Genomic DNA, 20,302 nt, shown 5'->3' with positions numbered 1-20,302 from the left:
CAAGCGAAACCGACATTGTGGTTCGATTATTTAGGCTGGGCTGAGTTTTCTTACAACACTAGCTTTCATACAAGCATCCAAATGTCTCCTTTTAAGGCCTTGTATGGTCGTGAGCCACCTGTAATCCCTGCCTATACCGGGAGCTCTACTTCAATCCAAGCACTTGATGAATTGCTGCTGGAACGTGATGCCCTTCTAACAGCCTTGAAAACCAACTTGCGAGCAGCTCAACATAGAATGCAGCAAAAGGCTAATGCTCATCGCCGTGAGCTAGAGCTTCAGGTCGGGGATCAAGTTTTGGTTAAGTTGCAGCCTTATCGGCAAATATCAGTTGCAAACAGATTATCCAACAAGCTAGCGAAGCGATATTATGGTCCTTTTCGAGTAACGGAGCGTATTGGCGCTGTGGCCTATCGCTTGGATTTACCTCCTGACTCTAAGATTCATCCAGTCTTTCACATCTCACTTCTTAAACCGTTTCATGGTCAGGATGCCTCACAAGTTCATTCACTACCTAGCGAGTCTTACAATAACCAGCCTATGTCTATTCCCATTGCTATTTGTGCTCAACGTCAAGTGTTGGTTCATGGCATCCCACAATCCCAAATTTTAGTGCAGTGGCAGGATTGTGCTCCTGAGAATGCAACATGGGAAGCTCTTTCTGAATTCACTAAGCAGTACCCGAATTTTCACCTTGAGGACAAGGTGATTCCTCAAGGAGTGGAGGGTGATACAACCCCAATATTACAGTTAGACAAGCCCAACTCAGCTAGCTCTATCAATAGCGAGGAAAAGGCCCAGGCAAACTCAAGTGAGGCTATCCAAAACCGACCCCAAGATAACATCAAGCCAAGTCGCGTAAGGAAGCCTCCCAAATGGTTCAAGGATTACACACACTGAGCATATATGAGCAGAGGATTCGGTTTCTAACGGCTTTAGCTATTTAGAGAATAATTCTTTGTTATAGAGAGAGGTTGTTATTTAGTTTTGACAGCTGTGAGCATATTCTTGCTGCTATAAGTATTTCCATGGTTGTATTTGATGGGATATATAAAATTCTGGACTCAGTTTCTTCTTCTTCTCTGAAATTTTCTCTCTATTCTCTCTTGCCATTCACTCGTTTCTTTAAAATTCTGGGAGCTTGCACTTGCTTGAAAAGTGTGGAAACCTTGCTGTTCGGTGTGCTCACCAGCGGCATAACAGTGAGAGAGAGAGAGAGTGGTGCAAACTGCAAATGTGCGAATCGTGTGATTTGTGTATATAAATGTTAAAGCGAAATTATGAAAATGCCTTAATTTCGATTCGGTCTGAATTTTATAATTGTTTATCCGAAAACTGATTCATATTTTTTTGTTTTAAAAAAAGGGAACCGAACCGAATTTTTTCGGTTTCGATTTGGTTTTTCCCACCCCTATTTGTCACCCCTTTTTCTCTTTCTGGTGCAAATTAAAATACCCGAAATTTTATTTTTGTTCAAAACGTGTCATGACATGTCAAATGCATTTCTAGAAACAATAATTTTTTAGTAAGATTTTTCTCTAAGTACCATGTTACTATCTTAGTGTTGGGAAAATATGTTATTTAAAAGCATATGTGTTTATTTAATTGTAATAAATATTTTTTCTGATTAATAAAATTAATGAGGTATTTTATTCAAATATCTTAATTGCATTAATATTTTTATTAAAGTCCATTTAATCATATTATATGTATTTATGTGATCACTATGTTGATTCACAGAAGACATAAATACAAGTTATCTTATGATTAAATAAATTTAGTTCGCAGTTGATAAATAAAGTTGGACACTTTATTTAGGTATAGACTGTAATGAATTCATTGAATGATTTGTCTTAATCATGTATGAATTTATTGATGTAGTACGACTACATTGAACAGGATTACAAATGAGATTTAATTAACCTTGAAATGACTGTCAGACTTATTAAATCTCATAGGCATTGATTTTACTGTTATCTTAATCTTGAGTTAGTTATGATTTCATGATTGTAATTGTTATTCTATTTGAGTTACTAATGGGCACGACACATTCTTGTGATCAAGATTATCCGGTATCTTGATGGGAGCAATTATGAGTATTTGAGTTATGGATTAACAATATAGAATTTGTACAACACATCTCTTGATGGGTTTTCGGCACTTGATCATAGAATTCTCTGGCCAGAGTGTGTCAACATATTTAGTATGTTGAAAATGATCATTAGAGAAAACCAATAAATATCAAGGAACAAGATGTTATTAAATTGATTGGACAGTTGAGATATCAATTTAATTAACGATGTGGTACAAAGGATTGTGCAGTAAAGAAATCAATGTGGCTTGGGACGAATTATTATTTGAGCATACAATTGTGGAGATCAATTCCAATCTTTTAGTGGAGTAGATTTGGAATTAAATAATTAGGCTAGTTTAATTATAGGCCTAATTGTTATAATCACTATTGTATGTTCCCAAATAATTCCCGGGTTAGCTCATTTAATTGACTGCACCACTACTTGACTAATAAGTAAGATAACTAACTATTTGGGTCAAAAGCCTAAATATATCTTTTAGTGGGAGACTCCATTTAATTAGCTTGTGTGTAAGAGGTTTTATGTTATTTTACAAGGTGGGTCCCCTATAGAAAAAGCAAATAAGTTAGGTTTTGTTTTTGAATTTTTTGGAGCCTAGAGTTTTTACTAAAGGGAGATATAAAATGCTTATTTTCTCTACAAAAAGGAGAGAAGCCACTTTATACAGATCAGAGAAAAATTTTCTCATGCTAGTTGCTTTGGTAGTGATAAAGCAAATAAGTTAGGTTTTGTTTTTGAATTTTTTGGAGCCTAGAGTTTTTACTAAAGGGAGATATAAAAGGCTTATTTTCTCTACAAAAAAGGAGAGAAGCCACTTTATACAGATCAGAGAAAAATTTTCTCATGCTAGTTGCTTTGGTAGTGATAAAGGCGCCCACACGTCAAGTGCAGATCAAATCTGAGTCATAACTTGGAAGATCATTGGGGCCAGTTTGTGTTCTAACAAGCATGGTGGTGACGGATCGTGATCTAACATGAGTGGTGGTGACGGATCGTGATCTGGGAGCCTAAATCATTTCAGCGGAAAAAGCTAAATCGGATTTTCAAGGTACGATTTCTAGATTACAAATTCTTATATATTATATGAGAGCAATTTTAAAAAGGTTTTGTAAAAATTTAAAAACCTGATTTTTCCCCAACACTTGGCCCTAAAGAAATTTTAGAATATATAAGAGGTAATACAATCAATTAATGTGTATTTAAAACGTGTAATTAAATTTAATATATAATTGACACCTACATGATAGTTTTCTTTTTAAAATAAATACACATATATTATAACATTATTTATTTATTGTATGATTGATATCATACCGTTGGAGAAATATCTCTTGGCCATAGGGTTGTGGAGTCCTCAATTTCTTGTACTTGTCAAATTTAGCAACTTAAAAGTTTCATTTTCGGTGCGCTAGATTATTAACATTACTAACAATTCTATGCATGCTTAGCTGCCACATTGCTGCGTGCTGCCCCTGCCTTGCCCTGCTGCTGTTTTGTCCTGAAGCCAATTCCTTATACCACTCAAATTGAGCAACCTAAAATTTTCATTTTCTGTGCCTTATATAATTAACACTATTGACCATTCTATGCCTGCACAGCTGCCTTCCTCAGTTTTGAATACACCCATAGCCACTTTTGAATGGTAACAATTTGTGGTAGGTGCTGTCTTTTGTTGGATTTTGTAGTTAACTCAAAAGTCTAAAACTAGCAGATGTTAACAATAACTTCAATTTACGACTCTTCTTCTTTTTAAAGGGAATTTACCACTTCTTTCTGTGTTTCAGGTTTAAAATTTTTTTTTCCTTCTTCAAAACCTCTAAATTACATAGTAAAAAAATGAACAGATTAGTTTTATTATCTTTTTTCTTATTTTTGAAAATTTTGATTCTCTCGTTTCTCACTACTCTTACTCTAGCCACCTAGCATAATTTAGCTAGATCATATGTTATTATTATTATTATTATTTTTACTTAATAAACCGCGCAGGTGTGGAAGGTAATTCATTGGAAGCAAATAAAAATAAAGTACAACGAAAGTTTGGGAGAACAAAATGATGACCATGAAACTAAAATTCAAAAAAAGCTACTCACACTAAAGAGCAAGGACAATGGAGAGGCTAAGGTGTCCAGTAAATCTATACATTAGATAACCATTAGCTTCTAATCTAGTTTCAATGGCCAAGTTAGCAAAGTCATCAAAAACTCCAATACACTCGCCGAAACTGTAAGAGACCTGTAACTGAATGTCACTAATTAAAAGCAAACAATTAGCCCATTGATTCCGAAAGCTCCACACGAGACTCACATAAAGCGTTAGAGAACAAGTGAATAATTAACTAACATAGCGAGCATGACTTCGATTTCCACAAGTAGAAAGCTCAGCTCAATATTGAATCCAAATTCCTTATTATATATATAAATAAACTGAAGAAGATAGTAAGGCACAATGATAATGTTGCTTTAGAACGTGCTTTTTAGCCATCTTTTAATTTAACTATTGGGAAATATGCTTTTGTAATTTTTCTAGTAAATAAGTTGTTAACTCAAAAACACTTCTATAATTTATGTAAAAGAAAAAACAAATCAACGTTTTTGTTTTAGCTTTTGATAGTAAAGATAGTATACAAATTTTTCTATTTGCTAAAAGTTTTGCAGTTCTCTATAAATTATACCACTTGTAAAAATAGACCTAATTAAGTTTCTTTTATCAAAATCCATCTTTTAAGAAATGCAAATTCATCTTTTTCTCAATGACCTCATTAGATTGACAATTCTACTGAAATGTAGAGCAGATAATAACAATAGCAACAAATGGCTTGGGATCATGCATATAGTGTATATGTATGGTACATACCATCATCAAGTGAAGGAAAGCTAGCGGCTTGACGGCTTGAGCTTGATCCTCAGCCTTAGGGATAGGATGGTAGCATCTCTCGGCTTCCATGACTACACTATGGTAGCGTTTACTTTTTAGATTGGAGTAAGAATCCTAGGATTAGGAGTGTGGAGTGGGAGTGAGAGTATGTTGTTTACTTGCACTGGAATAGAAGTATAGAATGTAGATCAGAATCCAATTTATGTGTTTACTTTGTCTTGAATTAGGAGTAAATAGTTTCAAATTATAATTTTATCCTTATTTAAAAGAATTATAATTTTTAATTACAAAGTTAATAAAAAATATATTTAATGAATAAACATTTATTTTATTATATTTGTAAATTTATAATAATTATTAATATTCTTAATTATGAACATCACAATGTTTTATTAATTTTAATTTTAATTATATAAATTAAAAATTGTTGACAAGGGCAATATAAATGAAATATTTTTACTATTAACATCGTATGAAATTAATATTTTCTTAGAATAAACTATTTATTAGTATTAATTATTAATATTAAATAAATATAATACTATTATTTTTAAATAAATATAATAATATTATATTTTCAAATAAAAATGGTATATAGTAATATTACTAATTCTCTATTAATATAATAATATTATTTTTAAGTAAATTAAACTTAGAATCAAACCCAATTATTATTTAGTTAAATATAATAATATTATTTAAATATTTATTAAATATAATTATAGTAAATTTAATAAAAAGAAGGGTAAATATAAAATGAAACATTATTTTATTTTATTTAATATAATTATATTAAATTTATTATTTATTAATATAATATTATTTAGTACAAAATTAATATTTTTTTAGAATAAACTATTTATTATTATTAATTATTAATATTAAATAAAGATAGCATATAGTAATTTTTATTAATTCTCTATTAATATAATAATATTATTTTTAAGTAATTTTAACTTATAATCAATGTAAATTATTATTTATTTAAATATAATAATAATATTTAAATAAAGATAATATTATCTATTTTATTTTATTAAATATAAAATATTAAATTAAATTAAATAAAAAAAGGGTAGAAAAGGGATGAGTGAGAGTGGGAATAGGGAGAGGTGGGAGTGGATTCCTACTCCCACTCTCCACTCTAAAAATGGATGGGGTTCACAGAGTGAGATTCCCAATCCGTCCTCAATTTGTTGAAGTAAACACTAGAGTGAGAGGAATCTACACTCATCACTCCCACTCCAGAAAGTAAACACAGCCTATAATCAGTATGATATATAATACAAATCCTACATGGATTCAATATTCCTAATAATATACGGTTTACACTAATTTGAGTAATCCGCTCATAGGTATTAAAAGTTAGAGTAGAATTTAATGATAATTATTCATCTATTATGAAATTTTTAAAAAAATCAATGACCTAAAATTTATGTCAAATTTCATGTAATGTTTTTAATCGAATAAAAGTTTAATATAAACAAACCCGTACCATAAATCCCACCCGATAGAGTAGAAAATGAGAAGCTTTACTTATCGCTCTGTTTAAGCCGCGTAATTACAGAAAAAAAACTTTCCACTCTTACCAAACATCTCCTTTAACTCCAAATCGCAGGCCCTTCAAAATAGGGAACTTTCGATAACAGAGATTTTTCATTAAACCCTAGTAGTTGATAAAGCAAAGTCCTGCTAAATATTTTCCTCCTATCTTGTAAAAGTTGGCTTTGAACGCACAGTTTAAACATCAATACTAACAGAGCCTCAATTCAGATTGATCTTTTTATAAAACGCAACAGCCAATATGCACAGATGATTGACACTTTATTTACACATTATGTCCTAATTTTGAAAGTTATTTTAATACCCGGAAATTCTAAGGATCACTAAACCATGAGCGCATAACCAAAGAATGATAGTGGAACCATGCAAAGCTTGTCAATGGAAGTTAAACGCCATCCCAATTTCTCTTGTAATCTTTTTTTTTTTTTTTTCTCATTTCATGCACAAGCTTTCCTGTGCATGGGGAGCAGCCTGTCATGCTGAAGGAGAAGAAATGAACAAGGCTTTGAAGTCAGCCATGAAAACTGTCAACATTTTACTGCTAGCCTGATGTACTGGCCTTTCTTAGCACCAAACAGCCAGAAAATTCTCTAGGTTTTGGAAAATAGCTAGCGTTACTCTGAACATTGAAAACTCCATTGTACAAACAGAAGAACGTTTAAGAGAAATTATACTTAAAATTATAAGCTACTTGTCGCTATGTACAAGCCTATATAGCTCCATTTGCTAGATGAATATTTACCATCCATGGAAACAAAGGATTACCGTAATTGAATTCATATGCATATTCAAAGAGAATAAGAAGTTGTAACACGGCGACACCGGCACCAAAAAGCAGTTCCCCCAGCTCTGCCTCTGGCAACTGCAATTTCCTCATCAATGTAAAACCAGACGAAGAAAGGATCTTTGCTAACGGTGCTAGGTTCTCTGTTGTCTTTTTGGCCAAAACCGATCTCTAGAGGTTTCAATGGTCCAATTTTGATGTGAACACGTTCAAAAATAAAGGCCAACATTCTCTTTTTCCAAGAAAATCTGCCTTCAAATGTTAAGCATCCAATTGGGCCGAGATATACTCCATTCTCGATCCTCTTTGCCTGATGATCGAGAGTGAAGATTAGTTCTGAAGCTGAACAAAAGATGAAAAGTGCTTTGTTTCTAAATTAATAGATGGCTAGAGCAATCGAAATGGTAGAAGTTTTGCAACAGAAAAAATAAAATAAAATAACCAACTTCTGCTTTAGCACATAGGGAAATTAAATCACAACTGATAAACCTAATATAACTATGTCAACGCAAATCTGCATGAACATCATGAGAAGGACGAGTTAACCACAAAACTTGCAGGTGCACTTTCACATGCCTATGCACACACAATCACCCTTTTCAAAACAGCTCAAAATAACTAAAATCAGAAAAGCACGTATTCTTGTTACCATATCAAAACTATCATCAGATTTTACACAGGTTCTGAGCCTAATCTAAAACTATTAATTTCAAGCAATTTCATCCCGTGCTTTTTGAGCTAAAAGTACCACAACATCATTTAACGGTTAAAAGATTCATATGGCAACACCCTCAGGTTTATCATAGACCACATCTTGCAATATGAATAAGTGAAAAACACATCAGAAAGCTTACAGCAGCATCAAACCTCTGAACAGCTGTAACAGGAAAGTAGCGACCACTCTTCAATTTCTTCTGCAAAGGAGAAACAAAATTATACAGCATTTTAACATAATCAGAAAAACCCAAAACGCAAACATTAAAATACAAATGAAAAACGATGAGACTTTATCAACCTCGGCGGTGAAAATTAGCATCCAGGTTCTGCCAGGCGACTCTGATCCACCAAGCGTCTCCAAAAAGCCAGAGTAATCAATTTTGGCCTTCTCAATAACAGACAGAGCAGACAGAATCTCCGCTGCTGCAACCTTTCTTGTTTTTGCTGCTTTCTTTAAAATTTTCACACTCTCCTCTACTTCCTAAACCATTTGGAATGAACAACATACGAATCATTCTCTCTTAAATTGCTACTAAATTGAGATAAAAATTGTTCAATCCATGCAATTTCGGTAACAAAATTTAAAATACAAATCTTGTCAATAAACTAGAGGCATTAATCAAAACATCAAGAAAAGGAAAAGTATACCCTGTTGGACTGCTCTTTTTCTTGGACAAGAAGTGGGGTGGGAGGGGCAATATCATCTTTCTCACCCAATGTAGCTCTGGTCTTTACTTTGTTGTTTGTGAACTTGGGACAAGGAAAATGGGTTGCGTTGGTTTTCAAGGGCAGTTTATTTGAGGGTGTGACGAATATTTGAGCTGAATTTGGAGCTCCCCTTTTGAGGGAATAAATGAAAGAAAGGGATGCTGCTGCTGATGCTGCTTGCATGCCCATGGCTTCTGGCTTCTGCAGACTCTGGCGGCTGCTTTGGTTGAGTTTGAGTTTGAGTTTGAGAGCCACCCATTCTTTCTTGTTCCTGCACTTTTCGGTTTTCGGTTTTCGGTTTGTGGATTAGATTCATTCGTTATTATTCTTATTATTTTTGTTTTCCTGATCGAAATTTTTATTTGGACACTTACATCTGGGTACATAAATCTTAGCAAAATAACAATGATGGACATAATTTGCATTTAGTATAACTAGGTCCCTGGTTAAATATTGGAGTTTTTTTTTTTTAATACACTGATATATTACATTTAAAATTCCATTTACACTTAATAATTCTATTAGATTAGCTTTGAATTTCTGCCCTAATATAATATTAGAGGAATATATATTCCACTCATGTTAACTTTACTATAGAATGGCTCTGAATTTCTATCTTTACTTAATTTCAGAGTAATATCTATTCTACCCAGGTTAAATCTATATTATAAAATTACTCCAAATTTCTATCCTCACATAATACCAGACTATTCCACCCATATTAAAGAAACACAAATTTTATCCTTTATCCAATTTAATTGGAAGGATAATCGCTGGACTCGAACCCATGGTGACGGTTAAAAATATTAGAGTTGAGTATTATTAACTTAAAATTTTGATTTAAACTAATGACTTAATTAAATTTACATTCATTTCATACGTAAAATATAATGTTAGACGAACATATTCACAAATGTTACCGTTTCACTTTAAATCCGTACATTCAGATTGTAATTAATCAAATAAATGAAAATTTAGTCTAAAGTTTAAATTAACCCAACATACTGCAACAATTAGAATAAGTCCTATGATTTTTGCCACAAAGGTCCTCAACTTATTAGTTGTTCCAGAGAATTTAAACTTGTGAAGGAAGCTCACAATACTGAGTTCAGCAGATCTAGCTAGCATCTCAGAAGCAATGTGCAACCCAGATTTAACACATTCTTGTAATATTGTGTGATAAACAAAGTGCCAGCAAGTTGGCTCAGAATCTTGTCTATCGTAGAGAACAAAGCATACTGAAATGGACTAATTGTTGATTTGAAATTTGCTGCATTCCAATAAGGCAAAACCAAATTGTTGATGTCTAGCTTGACCCAGCCATTTGTTTTCACTGCCTTCAGGTACTTCAAAGCCAAGCTCAATGTTCATCCTTGCCACTTCAGCTGAGAGCCTGAGAGGAAAGGAAGCTCACTATGCAATGCTTAATTCGCACTATAAGTCACACTACTTAATCTTCACATTCATATGTTGTCCATAAGGAAAGAAAATCCAACACAGTTTCTCAACAAAAGAAACACTGAGATTCTAAGCAAAATAGCAAACATTTGCTTCATTTCTAACTAAAACACAGAAAATGGGGCTCATACATACATATATATATAACTATCGAGCATCCATCGCTGAAAGAGTTAAGCAATTCACTGTACAAGCTTCAACCTCACAATTTGCTGGTAGAGATGAATTTTCAGCAATTCTCACATGCGAAAAAGCAGGCTGTAGTGGGGAAGGTAAAATAACATTCTCATTTGTAAGCATTGAGATAACTTCCAGCATGGTTGGTCTGTCTGCTGCATTCTCTTGAACACAGAGCAGTGCCACATTAATGTATCTATTCAGCATCGGATATGATGCATCATTTTGCAATATGGAATCCATCAATTCCCAAGCCCTACCATCATTCCACAGATTCCATGCCTGAAAAAGCACAGAACATTCAAATGCTAAGTGAATGAGCCAGCTCTCTCATATATATTGATTCTACTGATGTTGGAAACCCTTTACTTTTTCCAGTTCAATAATTAAAGCTTAGTTTGTTTAGGATCATTACTAGGTTCATCTTAATAAATGCAAAAAACCCAAAAAAAGACGAAAAATATTGTGAGAAATCTTCTTACTTACGTGGCCAAGAAGGGTGAGTGAATCAGTATTATAGAAGTGGGCATTCTTCTTGCTACTCAGTGTTTCCAACACCAACACTCCAAAGCTAAAAACATCAGATTTGATAGAGAAGAGGCCTCGCAAAGCATATTCGGGAGACATATAACCACTGAAATTTATTGTTTCATTACATATTTTTGCTGTCTTGAAAGGATTTATGAACACAGGCAAGCAAATGATATTTGGACAAGGATTTAAATGATCACAGCAAATTAAATAAACTTACTAAGTTCCAACTATCCGTTTCGTATTTGACTGCAACTCATCACCACCAAACAATCTTGCTATGCCAAAATCTGATATTTTTGGGTTCATGTTGCTATCTAAGAGAATATTACTTGCCTTGAGATCTCTGTGAATAACTCTTAATCTAGAATAGTGGTGAAGATATAAAAGCCCTTGAGCAACACCTTCAAGGATTCTAACACGCATTTCCCACCCTAAAAGACCTGTATTGGTGGGATCTGTTACAACGTCAAACAATTATATGAGGTGTATCTGTAATCATAAATGCTACAGGTTAGAACAAATCGTTTTTTTGAATGAATGACAAAAATCACATACCAAAAAGGAAACAATCCAAGCTTTTGTTAGGCATGTACTCATATATCAAAATCTTTTCGCCGTGTTCAATACAGCAACCAAAGAGTCTGACAAGGTTTCTGTGTTGAAGTTTTGCTATAAGCATCATCTCGTTTTTAAACTCTTCCAGGCCTTGTCCTGACTGACTTGAAAGCCTTTTAACTGCAACTTCCTCTCCATTATTTAGTTTTCCCTGCTTCCAATTTTGTATTTCAACACAACACTCTATACTCTGTTTATTGCAGTTAAAGTGATTAGATTGCTACCTTGTAAACAGGTCCAAAGCCGCCCTCTCCTAGCTTATTTTCCCCAGAGAAGTTATCTGTAGCTGCAGTTATGCTGGCCAAGCTGAAAAATGGCAACCATGATTCCTTACTGTTACCTGTTTCTCGAGTCGCAATGCTCATATTTGTGTCAAGTAATAAAATATCCTGGCTTATTTCAACTTTCCTTCTTTCTGCAAAACGGCTTTAAGAAAAGTGAGCATAAGTTTTTCTCATATGCGCTAATACACTCGTTGGTAGACAAAACATATGAGAGTGATATTAGAAAGCAGAAAGACGGTCACCTTTCTCTGAGTTTTCTCCTCCATCGATAAAATATATAAAAAGCAGGAAGAAGTACAGCCATAAGAACAGCTATTATAGTTATCCATAGTAGCTTCTTCTTTCCTAGATTGAAAAACATATATGTTACCAAAAGTAAGTTAATCAAAAGAAAGTAATATCTGTAGCTGTGGAAAAACACCTAGCTATGTTTCACTGTAAATATTGATGCCTTAGAAGATCTTGATAGTTGTCAATCCCTAGTTTGTAGGATTTGATTTAGTCTCTAATTGTAGGGATTTTTTTTAGTTTCCTTTCTTGTTGTTTTCTACATGTATGTATTAACCTCGAATTGTATTGTTTGAGATATCAATAAAACATAACAAATTTCTCCACATGGTATCAGAGCCTTGTTAGGCTCCTTTGGGATTTTTTTTTTCAACCTTCATTGCTGAATTCTTTTTCTAACATCTTTTTCTCCGTTTTTTGAGATTATTTTCAAATTCCAACCATGTCTGAGATTGTTGATGAACTCAACCCTACTCAATTGAGTGACAACCGGAATAGTGACTGCATAAATACTCCATCAACAGAAGATTTGCAGAACATTCCGGCAGCCCATAGATTGAATGGGAAAAATTATTTAAAGTGGTCTCAGTTTGTTCAAACCTTTTTGAAAGGAAGGGGTAAAATTAGTCACCTACTTGGTATCGGACCCAAACCAGGGGATCCCAGATTTGATGCCTGGGATGAAGCAGACGCTATGGTTATGTCCTGGTTGTTGTGGAATTCAATGGTCCCGGAGATTAGTGACACATGTATGTTTCTTCCCACATCCAAGGAAATATGGGAAGCTGTTGAGAAAACCTATTCCAAGGTGGGTGATGCTGCTCAAATTTATGAGATTAAAACCAAGATCGCTGCAACTAAACAAGGAGGTCGTTCTGTTATTGAATATGCTAATTTGTTGAAAATTTTGTGGCAAGAGATGGATTATTATCAATGTTTTCAAATGAAGTGTAGTACTGATGCTGCCTTGATGAAAAGGTTTGTTGAAAAAGAGAGGATTTACGAATTCTTAGCTGGACAAAATGGGGTGTTTGATCTTGTTCGAGTGCAAGTATTGGGGAAGGAAGATTTACCATCACTGGATGAGACCATTGCTGCAATTCGGAGCAAAGAAAGTAGAAGAGAAGTCATGGTTGAATCCCAATCAGTGGAGAGTTCAGCCATGGTCGCAAGAAATGCTATAATTAAGTACTCTGGCCCAAGTCAGCAACCTCTTGGTGAAACTGAACAAACTAATGCATCCAAGGTGACAAATAAGGATTTTTTATGGTGTACCTACTGTAAGAAGCCTCGACACACTCGAGAGCGATGCTGGAAACTACATGGAAAGCCACCAATGTCCAATAAAAATTCAACTGTGCAGAATGGACAACCGAAGGGACAAGGGCAAGCCCATATGACCTCTACACAGTCTGGTGATGAAGTTAAATCTCATGAACCTGACAAGCTCAATAGAGAAGAAATTGAAAAGCTGAAGAGTCTGTTGGGAGCATTGGAGAAGCCACCAGAGACAGGTACTTGTTCTTTGGCATTCAAAAGTAAGTTTTCCTCTCTATATGCACTAAATGTCTCATGTACGACCTTTCCTAACTCTTGGGTCATAGACTCAAGTGCCACCGACCATATGACCCACTCCTCACACAAATTCATCACCTATGACCCTTGTCTAAGCAATAGGAAGATTTCCACAGCTGATGGTTCCTTATCAACAATTGCTGGTCAAGGAAATGTTTTAATAAATCAAGCCCTCACACTTAAAAATGTCCTCCATGTACCAAATTTGTCTACTAACCTTTTGTCTATTCATAAACTCACAAAAGATTTGAATTGTAATGTTATTTTTTATCCTTCATACTGCATATTTTAGGACCAGGGTATGGGGAAGATGATTGGACATGCTAGAGAGAAAAATGGGCTTTACTATCTTGAAGAATCAAGTGGGCAAACTAGAACTGGAAACTATTTACCCCTGTCATATTTTTCTGAGTCTTCTATTTCTAATAAAGACAAAATCTAGCTTTAACACTTTCATCTTGGACATCCTTCGTTTAGCATTCTTAAAGTAATGTTTCCATTATTATTTAAAGGAATTGATGTAGAAAACCTTCACTGTGATATTTGTGAACTTGCAAAACATAAACGTGCTTTTTTTCCTGTTAGTAATAAAAGAACATCTATTCCTTTTGCACTCATTCATAGTGATATTTGGGGTCCTTACACAGTTCCTAATGTTTCAGGAGCTCGCTGGTTTGTTTCATTTATTGAAGATTGCACTCGTATGTCATGGATATTTCTTTTAAAACATAAGTCTGAAGTGAGTTTCATTTTTCCTATTTTTCACAACATGGTCAAAAATCAATTTGGAGTTGGAATAACGAGGTTTAGATAAGATAATGCTAAGGACTATTTCAACCAAAACCTATCACAATATTTCCAAAAGGAGGGTATAATTCATGAGTCATCATGTATTAACACTCCCCAACAAAATGGGGTTGCAGAAAGGAAAAATGGTCACCTTTTAGCCATCACCAGAGTTTGTTTGTTTCAAAGAAATGTTCCTAAAAACTATTGGGGAGAAGCTGTTCTAACCACAGCCCATCTTATAAATAGGTTGCCTTCTCAGGTTCTTGGGTTCAAAAGTCCTGTGCAAGTTTTTTCAAAATATTTTCCAGACTTTCACACTGCTAATCATCTTGTTCCTAAAATTTTTGGTTGTGTATCTTTTGTTCATATTCACTCCCATAATAGGGGAAAATTAGATCCACGAGCACTTAAATGTGTATTTGTTGGTTATTCCTCAACTCAAAAAGGATACAAATGTTTTCATCCTCCAACAAAAAAGTTCTTTGTGTCTACTGATGTTAGATTTGTTGAAAAAGAAAGCTATTTCGCTCAACCTTATCTTCAGGGGGAGACATCACTTATGGAAGATAAGGACAAAGACTTATTTTTGTTGCTGGAACTTAATGCTCATCCTCCCCCTTCATTTACAAACCCTCTAGCTCTTACCCCTATTGATTCTCAAGGTTCCCCAAATCCTAATTCTGTTTCTATAGAAGCTGAAAACCCTTGTACTCTCGACTCTAAGTTTTCTGGACAGGATAAACAGGTTCAAAGTTCTAATCGCCCAATATTGACTTATTCAAGAAGAAAAACACCCATTGTTCAACCTATGCATGTCCAAGAATTGGAACCAGCCCTTGGTAATGAGGTAATTAATCACACTGCACCTTCTCAAGAAAAGATTTCTAGTTCTAATAAAGATAATGACAATGATCTTCCTATTGCTATTAAAAAAGGCACCCGAAAATGTACCCAACATCCTTTATATATGTTATCTCACTTTATGTCTTATGATAAATTGTCACACACCCACAGAACCTTTCTCACACATCTAAACACCATAACCATTCCCAAGACAATATCTGAGGCATTAAGTCATATGGAGTGGAAAAATGCCATGAAATAGAAATGGAGGCCCTTGAAAAAAAATAAGACGTGGGATTTAGTAGAGTTACCAAAGGGGAAGAGTCCAGTAGGTTGCAAATGGGTGTTCACTGTTAAATATAAGGCAGATAGGTCCCTAGAAAGGTATAAGGCTAGGTTGGTAGCCAAAGGGTATACTCAAACTTATGGGATTGATTATTTGGAAACATTTGCTCCAGTTGCCAAAATGAACACTGTGAGAGTATTATTATCTCTAGTTGCTAATCTTGGGTGGTGTATGCAGCAATTTGATATCAAGAACGCCTTTTTACATGGTGATCTGGATGAAGAGATTTACATGGAAATTCCTCTAGTTTTGGTTTGAATTTAGAAGGAAACAAAGTATGCAAACTTAAAAAGGCCTTGTATGGCCTGAAACAATCCCTTAGAGCTTGGTTTGGACAATTTGCTAAGGTCATGACAGCCATGAGACATAAACAAAGTCAAGCTGACCATACTTTGTTTGTCAAACATTCAGCTTCAGGGGGAGTAACAACATTATTAGTGTATGTAGATGACATTGTGGTAACAGGAAATGACTTGGAAGGAAGGGAAGCTTTAAGAAGATGCTTAATTAAGGAATTTGAGATAAAGGAGCTCGGTAGATTAAAGTATTTTCTCGGTATTAAAGTTGCCCACTCAAAGCATGGAATCTTCATATCACAACGAAACTACATACTAGATTTGTTGAAGGAAACGGGAAAAATAGGGTGCAAGCTAGCTGACAGCCCTATAGAACAGAATCATAAACTTAGTGAAGCTCATGAAAATGCAGCAGTGGATAAAGGAGCATATTAGAGGCTTGTAGGAAAACTGATTTATCTTTCTCACACTAGACTTGACATAGCTTATGCAGTTAATGTTGTGAGTCAATTTATGCATAATCCCAAAGAAGTTCACCTTCAAGCTGTATACAGGATCTTGCAATATTTGAAAGGAACACCAAGGAAGGGAATTTTGTTCAAGAAATGAGAAGGACTGACACTTGAAGCCTATACTGATGCAGACTATGCAGGATCTATTATTGATATGAGGTCAACATTAGGTTATTGTACCTTTCTTGGTGGCAACCTTGTGACTTGGAAAAGTAAGAAGCAAAATATAGTTGCCAGATCAAGTGCAGAAGCTGAGTTTAGAGCCATGGCAATGGGGATTTGTGAGCTACTATAGCTGAAAATTGTACTACAAGACTTGAAAATTCAATGGGAATCACCTATGAGACTTTATTGTGACAACAAATCAGCCATTAGTATAGCACACAATCCAGTTCAACAGGATCGCACTAAGCACATTGAAGTTGACCGGCACTTTATAAAGGAAAAGCTGGACAATGGCCTAATTTGCACTCCATTTGTATCTATTGGTGGCCAGTTAGCAAATGTGTTAACCAAAGGTTTAAGTAACAAGGTGTTTCAAAGTATAATAGGCAAGCTGGGGATGGACAATATCCATTCACCAGCTTGAGGGGGAGTGTGAAAAAACACCTAGCTATGTTTCACTGTAAATATTGATGCCTTAGATAGAAGATCTTGATAGTTGTCAATCCCTAATTTGTAGGATTTGATTTAGTCTCTAATTTGTAGGGATTTTATTTAGTTTCCTTTCTTGTTGTTTTCTACATGTATATATTAACTTAGAATTTTATTGTTTAAGATATTAATAAAACATAACAAATTTCTCCATAGTAGCTAACTTTTTCCAAAAACATAGGAGAAAGCCAAATATCATTATGAAAACGCAATCTTGTTCCACAGCATAAGGCGTAGCATTTGAGGAGAGCCCACTATTTTAAGCCTTAAAGTTCAATTTATGTGGCAAAAGGTACAATCGTGTAATGCTTCCAGTATTATAATTTCTTTGGATCTCGACTTGTGAGCTTACAGACCAACACTCAGAACTTCAGGTTTGATATTATTCTAATCAATTACAGTGTATAGCTAGTGTAGTTTTCAAGCAATGCAAAATTATTTAGCAGAAGTAGGCCAGCATAAGACCTCAACTCAGATAAATATGACTTAATTTTGATGACTATACATAAATTATATCCCATGTTAAGCCAGGCACTAGACCCCTAGGAGGGTAGTTTGTCAAGTGTGCCCCATCCTCAACTAAAGAACGTGAGAAACACATACTGAACAGTAAGAATACTAAAATTCGAGTCTTCAGTTCAATTCCTGAAATGGGTACCCTTAAATGCATTTTGATTCAACAAGAAGAATAATGGATTTAGAACAAAGTCTGACTGTAACAAAGAAGTGAAAATTTTGTGCTATCAACTTCAAGATTGCAATAATAATTGTACCTGGTCCCAAAGCCGGTACTCGTATGTAGACAGACTGTCCGGTGAAGTTTCCAAGTGTCTTACTGATATCAATCAGGTCTCCAAACCACATTAAACAGCCACTTCCTTCTGTTAAGTTCGAATAAGCGTAAGCTCTACATGTACAGTTCTTCAAGCACTCAGCCTCACATTGCTTCAGATTCATATTGTCATTCACAGAAACCTGCAGCAAGTCAGGCGCTTTAATACCATCAAGCTTTATAAACTGATCTCCACTTTTGCAATATGATGAATGATTTCTCTCACATTTTCCAGGCCATGTCTGGTTGTCTTGTGACTTGAGTTTGAATCCCTTCAAACACTCACAATTAGGACCCTTGTCGAGGATGCAAATACTATTAGCACCACACTTCCCATAAACTCCGCATACATTTGGAGCTGAGTACACAACATCCCAAGCAGCGTTCCTCTCGTTCCATATTAGACGCTGGACCGTACCTGATGGGTTGAGTTTTAACATCATTATGCTTGGACTGTTGTAGGACTCATAACTGAAATAAATTTCATCTTGATTATGCGCCAATTCTTGGTTATAAAGAAAGTTCGTATATGATGGTGCAGCCACAAAGGCAACTCCACTCCATGGTCCAGTACAGAAATATTTTACAGATCCATTGTAAATACATATTTCAGGTAACACATGAATGTCAAGTCTGGAAGTAAAATTTCCAGGGGATGGATCATCAGCACTTCTCCACGATGTTAAATACCATTCCACTCCAGTCTTCAAATTCCAACCCACCTTCATGCCTGGCAATAAAGTGTCTGATGGGTAGTCAAAGCTCTGCCACAGATAGCTTTCAGAAGTATTCTTTCTGATAACATCCACAAGAACAAGGTTTCCAGTATCTTGAAGTTGTGCTACTGGATTTTCTACTTTCCGAGAAATGTTGGAAGACCAGATAATGCCCTTTGTTACATTGAGAAGAACAAGGTTTCCATTGCTGCTAACGGTTAATACAGCGCTTGGGTCCAAGATTGGACTATTTCTATTAGCAACCCACACAATTGTTTCGGGGCTCTTTTTGTACCATATTCCCAGGTACTTGCTGTACCTTGAGTTTCCAGGAGAGAAGAAGCCTAGCTCAAAGGTTTGTGACGATGAAACTAACTTCTCACCATCACGAATGGATCTTGCTGGAGTTATTGTATCAGCTGCTAATGACAACTTAACGATCAAGAAGAAGATCCAGAAACTGAAGATGTAGAAGCAAAGCAGATTCTCCATTCATAAAACTGGAATTGAACAACTCAATGTTTTGGATACAAAAATCTGGCATGGTATTTGCATAAGTTCTGTTTCTTGACAACTATCATGAATCATTGAAAATGAATAGGAAAAGGAAAGTTCACGGAACGCTAATTACCTCGAAAAAGCTATCTTTAGCTTATTATTTTTTTCGAAGAGGCAATGTTCACCTCAAAAGGAGCCGCCAGCAGTGCTTTTCATATGACAATTTCCAGAAGATGATTACAGCACAATGAGCACGTCACAAAACAACCAGAAGAAGACAAGCATAAATAATTGACCGCTGATCTGTAAACAAAAATCTGTTGGCCTTTTTTTAGTGGCCCACGTGCCACGTAAGTCATAATTATGATTTAAATAATAAAATTAATTATGGGTTAAAATCTTATTACTTAATTGAGAAAAATTAGTAGCTTATTTTGATGGAAAGTGAAAATTAGGATTTTATTAAAATTGGTCTTGTCTCCACCAAATATATAAAGGGATATCACGTTAATTTTTTATTCATTAAAAAAGTGAGCTACTCTAAAAAAATCAAGAGAGATAAATTAATTTTATTAATTTTTAATTTTTTACAGTGAGATTTGATAAAAAAAAAATTACTATGAATCAAAGTATGTCTTCTCTTAATTATGATTATGTGAAAATCATAATATTCTATGATTTTAGAGATTGAAATTTATGTAAATTAGGATTTATTTACTTTATAGGAGTTGTAAAGAGCTGGTTTGAGAATTCATGACACTCTATAATAACTGTCTCATATTTTTTATTGTCCTTATAGATATATGCCAATCTGAATTATTATTCCACATTTAGACAACGTAGAAAGAAAATTATTGGCGTAGGAATTTTGTATATATTATTTTGTTATAAAACAGCAAAGAAAAAAAAACTGTTGGCGACGCAACACATAAAGGTTAAATTAGGTTTTCTTTTTGGATTTTTTTCATTGGATACCCTAAGGTTTCTGTGGTTTATGTTGTAATCCAAAGGTTTGAATTTTGTTGCATTTAAGTCCAACAAAATTGGCAACGACGTCGCATGCTGTATTAAGGTCGAAATTTGGGAGTAGTTGCTTGTGAAATTTCAGTTTAGTCCCTGATATTCTATTTTATTAAATTATAGATA

At 34.6% G+C, this 20,302-nt stretch overlaps 2 protein-coding genes across 7 annotated transcripts; both read right to left on the bottom strand.

Annotated features, from left to right (window-relative positions):
* Nucleotides 1-7,183: 7,183 nt before the first annotated feature.
* Nucleotides 7,184-9,030, bottom strand: LOC102630911 (uncharacterized). Of its 2 annotated transcripts, none has more exons than XM_006490659.4 (4): nt 8,680-9,030; nt 8,330-8,512; nt 8,169-8,228; nt 7,184-7,624 (listed from the first exon to the last, which is right to left on the bottom strand). In XM_006490659.4, exons 1-4 carry the CDS (start codon nt 8,926-8,928, stop codon nt 7,319-7,321), a joined length of 798 nt encoding a protein of 265 aa, XP_006490722.1. In that variant the 5' UTR covers nt 8,929-9,030; the 3' UTR covers nt 7,184-7,318. The 2 variants fall into 2 exon arrangements, with proteins under 2 accessions (XP_006490722.1, XP_015389588.1); XM_015534102.3 differs by having other exon boundaries at nt 7,479-7,624; nt 8,182-8,228.
* Nucleotides 9,031-9,891: 861 nt separating this feature from the next.
* LOC102631210 (G-type lectin S-receptor-like serine/threonine-protein kinase At4g27290) lies at nt 9,892-19,405 on the bottom strand. Of its 5 annotated transcripts, XM_052436273.1 has the most exons (8): nt 17,884-19,405; nt 12,050-12,152; nt 11,748-11,949; nt 11,464-11,674; nt 11,126-11,363; nt 10,861-11,008; nt 10,333-10,656; nt 9,892-10,132 (listed from the first exon to the last, which is right to left on the bottom strand). In XM_052436273.1, the coding sequence occupies exons 1-7, from the start codon at nt 19,148-19,150 to the stop codon at nt 10,345-10,347; spliced, it is 2,481 nt and encodes an 826-aa protein (XP_052292233.1). In that variant the 5' UTR covers nt 19,151-19,405; the 3' UTR covers nt 9,892-10,132; nt 10,333-10,344. The 5 variants fall into 5 exon arrangements, with proteins under 5 accessions (XP_052292233.1, XP_006490723.1, XP_006490726.1 ...); XM_006490660.3 differs by having other exon boundaries at nt 9,892-10,656; XM_006490663.3 differs by having other exon boundaries at nt 9,892-10,656; nt 10,861-10,912.
* Nucleotides 19,406-20,302: the final 897 nt, after the last annotated feature.

This window comes from Citrus sinensis, chromosome 1 (genome assembly GCF_022201045.2).
Source record: "Citrus sinensis cultivar Valencia sweet orange chromosome 1, DVS_A1.0, whole genome shotgun sequence".
Taxonomy (NCBI): Eukaryota; Viridiplantae; Streptophyta; class Magnoliopsida; order Sapindales; family Rutaceae; genus Citrus; species Citrus sinensis.
The sequence above is the reverse complement of the archived record's forward strand: the minus strand, read 5'-3'. Positions and strand labels throughout refer to the sequence as shown.

Bases quoted from the DNA above. Each gene is read 5' to 3' on its own strand.
- LOC102630911 (XM_006490659.4), bottom strand. From the start codon at position 8,928: ATGGGCATGCAAGCAGCATCAGCAGCAGCATCCCTTTCTTTCATTTAT. The intron at 8,229-8,329 runs GTTGATAAAGTC...TCTCCTTTGCAG, and splicing joins TGCTAATTTTCACCGCCGAG to AAGAAATTGAAGAGTGGTCG. The intron at 7,625-8,168 runs GTAAGCTTTCTG...CTCGATCATCAG, and splicing joins TTCAGAGGTTTGATGCTGCT to GCAAAGAGGATCGAGAATGG.
- LOC102631210 (XM_006490660.3), bottom strand. From the start codon at position 19,150: ATGGAGAATCTGCTTTGCTTCTACATCTTCAGTTTCTGGATCTTCTTC. The intron at 11,950-12,049 runs GTGACCGTCTTT...CTTTTCTTAAAG, and splicing joins AGGAGAAAACTCAGAGAAAG to CCGTTTTGCAGAAAGAAGGA. The intron at 11,675-11,747 runs GTAGCAATCTAA...AATTGGAAGCAG, and splicing joins GCTTTGGACCTGTTTACAAG to GGAAAACTAAATAATGGAGA.